The 3,514-nt window shown below is 41.2% G+C and overlaps 1 protein-coding gene across 1 annotated transcript; it reads left to right on the forward strand.

Annotated features, from left to right (window-relative positions):
• Positions 1-2,311: 2,311 nt before the first annotated feature.
• RNASE9 (ribonuclease A family member 9 (inactive)) lies at positions 2,312-2,869 on the forward strand. The gene has a single exon (XM_004421951.3). It carries the CDS (start codon positions 2,312-2,314, stop codon positions 2,867-2,869), a length of 558 nt encoding a protein of 185 aa, XP_004422008.1.
• The last annotated feature ends 645 nt before the right edge of the window (positions 2,870-3,514 follow it).

Consider the following 3,514-nt stretch of genomic DNA (forward strand, 5'->3'; position numbering starts at 1 on the left):
CTTTCTGATGTGTGCCTCCAACATCTACCTTTCGTTAACTCTGCCGTTCTCTGAACTTTTCTACTCACATATATACAAACTTGGATCCAATCTGGAATCAGAGGCTCACCATCTCCACCTCTGTGTAGGTCAGGGTCTCTGGGTCACCAGGATTAAAGAATCACTCAGGTTGCCTTACAGGAGGACTTCTTTTATACCAAGAGCACAGTAGAGTAACAACCCAGGAAACTGTTTCTGTAACAGCACAGCTAGGTTTTATGGAATGTGGACCAGTTTATCACAGCACTCTAGCAGCTCAAAGACAATTCTAGTACTGGCCACTTTGGTGGTCTCTGTTGGTCTCTTCTCACAGAGTTACGAAGACAGCCTAGAGGAGGAGGTACAGTCTACACTCAGGAAGGGAAACTGTACTGATGGAGGCCGTGGAATAGCAGTTAAGAAAAGAGATGTGGAAATCGGACAGACTTGTGACCTGGGCTTGAACGAGGATTTTGCCAGATCTGACATAAGATTTCAAGCAACCTCCCTTCACAAAGAGATGCCAATTACGATAAAGACAAAAACAATACTAAAAATAATATCTTTATCATAAGATTGTTTGGATGATGACGACAATGTATGTATAGTGCTTGACACATAATTGCTCATTATGTCGGCCATTATTGTTTATTATTTTTATTTTAGGGTGACTCCAAGAATGTATTTATCTCACTGCTCAAACTTGTTCTTCTCCTTTCCTACTCCAAGCTCCTGTACTCTTAGGGGAGGTCAATATCACTAGTGTCAGGATCTCTTCAGCCCAGCCCTTGGAACATCCATGCTCTGAAGCACAGACAACACAAGGACTGGATAATATAAGGAGGCCATGAGCAAAGATAGGGCTGGAAACCTGCTCTCCAGTACACCTAAGGTACTTGCCTTTCTCTGAGGGAAAAAAGCCATCCTTGGAGAATTAATGATTAACAGTCAGATTTGAAATTGGAATGAAAAATGATAAGTAGGCTCAAGAGTCGTCTATGAAAGATGACACTTTCCACTAAGGAGTAGACTGTGCCCTGATGTCTAGCAATTGGGCACAATTCCTGGGACATATGTTACTACTGCTCAGGCTCTTGTAAGGACATTTTTAAAAAGATAATTTCCCATAATTACCATGAAGCATAATAATAATGTGCTTCATCAATATATACCAAACTGAATATTTTCATTTCTTTTTAAAGTGATACAATTTTTAAAAAATGTAAGTCATCTACCCGGTTTTACACATTTGTGTAGCAAAGACACTTGCTCATACAGATTTAAAGTATTAGGGAAATAGTGCAGCCTACTGCGGAGTGAATAGACATGGAGACACACAGAGAGGAAAGTAATGTAATGACTATGGAATCTCTGACGATGAGGTTACCATAATCGCAGATAGGAGAGAGGAAGAGAGACTCCACTCATGGAGGCCATGGAATAGCAGTCTCTCCAGGAAGGAGAGAGTTTTAGGGATGTGAAAACCTGATCATAGCAGAAAGCATGAAGGCTAAGAGGAAAAAAAAGAATGAAAAAAACACAAGGTAAGTGATGCCCCTTAGTGGAAGAAATCTTCTGAGTGGTAAGAGGAGGCAGAGTAGGAGGCAAAATGGACCCAGCAATTCCAGGCAATGGGTAGTGGGAACAGCATACACACAAAGAAGCTCAGCATATAGTATTCATTTGACCCTAAGTACCTTGCTTGATCCCTTCTCCAAGGGCATCTGTGGTCAGAGGTGAGCAAGAGGAGAAAGTTATAAGATAAAGAATTTTCCTCATAACAGTAAGATGCTAATGAGGGGAGGGTGGATCGCTGATGGTTTTTTCCCGTGCAAGTTCTTAACTCCTAAGAAGGGAACGGATGCGTTTGCTCCAGATAGAGGGAGCATGTGAGCTTCCTCTCTGCCTCTTTCTCTCTCCTCACTGCTAACTTGACCTCCTTTCTCCTTCCCTCCCGCCTTTCATCTCTCCCTTGCTCTCTTCCTCATTCCTTCCTTGTTTCCTTCTCTCCCTCATCTTTCTCTCCCTTTCTCCTTTTTTTTCCTTCCCTCCTTCACTTTTCCTTCTCTTATCCACAGCCTCTAGACTGACTATAGGCCTAGTAAGGTCACTTTTTAGTCGATATTTCAGAGGTAATTAAATAGATTCTGAGTTGTCAATTTTAAAATGATCCAAAGTCTTAGAGCTCAGAACAGCAATAGGTGGTAGAAATGGACCCTGCGCAGGATTAGAAGCAGGCACGGTATCACAGTAGAACCCATGTCCTTATCTCTTACATTCCCCGCAGGAAAATATGCGGACTCTGATCACCACACAGCTCCTGCCTCTGCTGCTCCTGCTGCTGCAGCCACCGCAGTTTCAAAGGGCTTTTAAATATTATGATTTATCAGATACAGAAGCAGAAGAATTTGAAGATTATTTGGAGGAATTATTTGCTACAGGGCCTACCAAACCACCTACCAAAGAAGATTTCCAAAAGACTGTCATCATTCAGCCTGGAAGACCATTATCTGATCCGGAGTACTGTAATGACGAAATCAAGATGAAAAATGTTCACAACAGGTTGTATTGTAGGAAAGAACATTTCTTTCTCCAAGTAGCATATGAGAAGGTGCAAAAGATCTGTCACAACATATATGTGCCATGTAAGAATGGAGTTAAGAAATGTCACAGGAGCAAGAAACTAATAGAAGGAGTGTATTGCAATTTAACAGCAGGAGTCAAGATGTCATACTGTGAATATGAATCTTTTTACAGGCAAGGATATGCCCTTATCACGTGTCGATGGCAAAATGATATCCAAGAAATTATTCCTGATCATGTAAATGACCTTCAGGTAATATCTGACTAGCAGAAAAACATCATCCACCAGGAAGGTATCTTCCCCCCACCATTCTAGAAGAGTATTTTCTAAGACGTTAGAGTGGAAGGATAGAACCCTCTCCATACTGACCTTATAGGTCAAAATTGAGAATGGTAATTTTGATCCCATTCATTTTAATCATCCGCCTCCCTCCCTTCTTCCCCTGACACCATGCAAAGGCAACATGGGCTAGGTTCACAGATAGTGCACTGAGATGTGGTTTCAAAGAGGTCATGTAATTTAGCACGTTTTGGATGTGTTATGAGGATGAATGCCTGCAGTGATAGGCTGACTAGCACCAAGAGGAATAGGAAATGGTTGCCTGAAGAGTGTTCTAAAGTTATATTCATTGGAATCTCTAGTTCAGTAGAAATAATAAATGGCCTTGACCTAGCAAAGTGTCTCTGGTATGGTTATGAGGGGTTTCTGGGTTTGGAATTATCTTTATCTCTGACACAATTTGAAACAGAAAGAACTCAAAGCTCCTTGAGAAATTATGCAATTCGTCTTTCTAGTGCTATGTTTGCAGCTATTCCACTTGTTCTGTTATTTCTACACAACACAATACTCATGGGGACATAAAGGTGTAGATTCTTATAGGAGACATCTCAGGACAAATATCTAAATGTTCAG

This window comes from Ceratotherium simum, chromosome 3 (assembly GCF_057802395.1).
Source record: "Ceratotherium simum simum isolate JZ-2026a chromosome 3, ASM5780239v1, whole genome shotgun sequence".
In the NCBI taxonomy this organism is placed as follows: Eukaryota; Metazoa; Chordata; class Mammalia; order Perissodactyla; family Rhinocerotidae; genus Ceratotherium; species Ceratotherium simum.

Bases quoted from the DNA above. Each gene is read 5' to 3' on its own strand.
- RNASE9 (XM_004421951.3), top strand. From the start codon at position 2,312: ATGCGGACTCTGATCACCACACAGCTCCTGCCTCTGCTGCTCCTGCTG.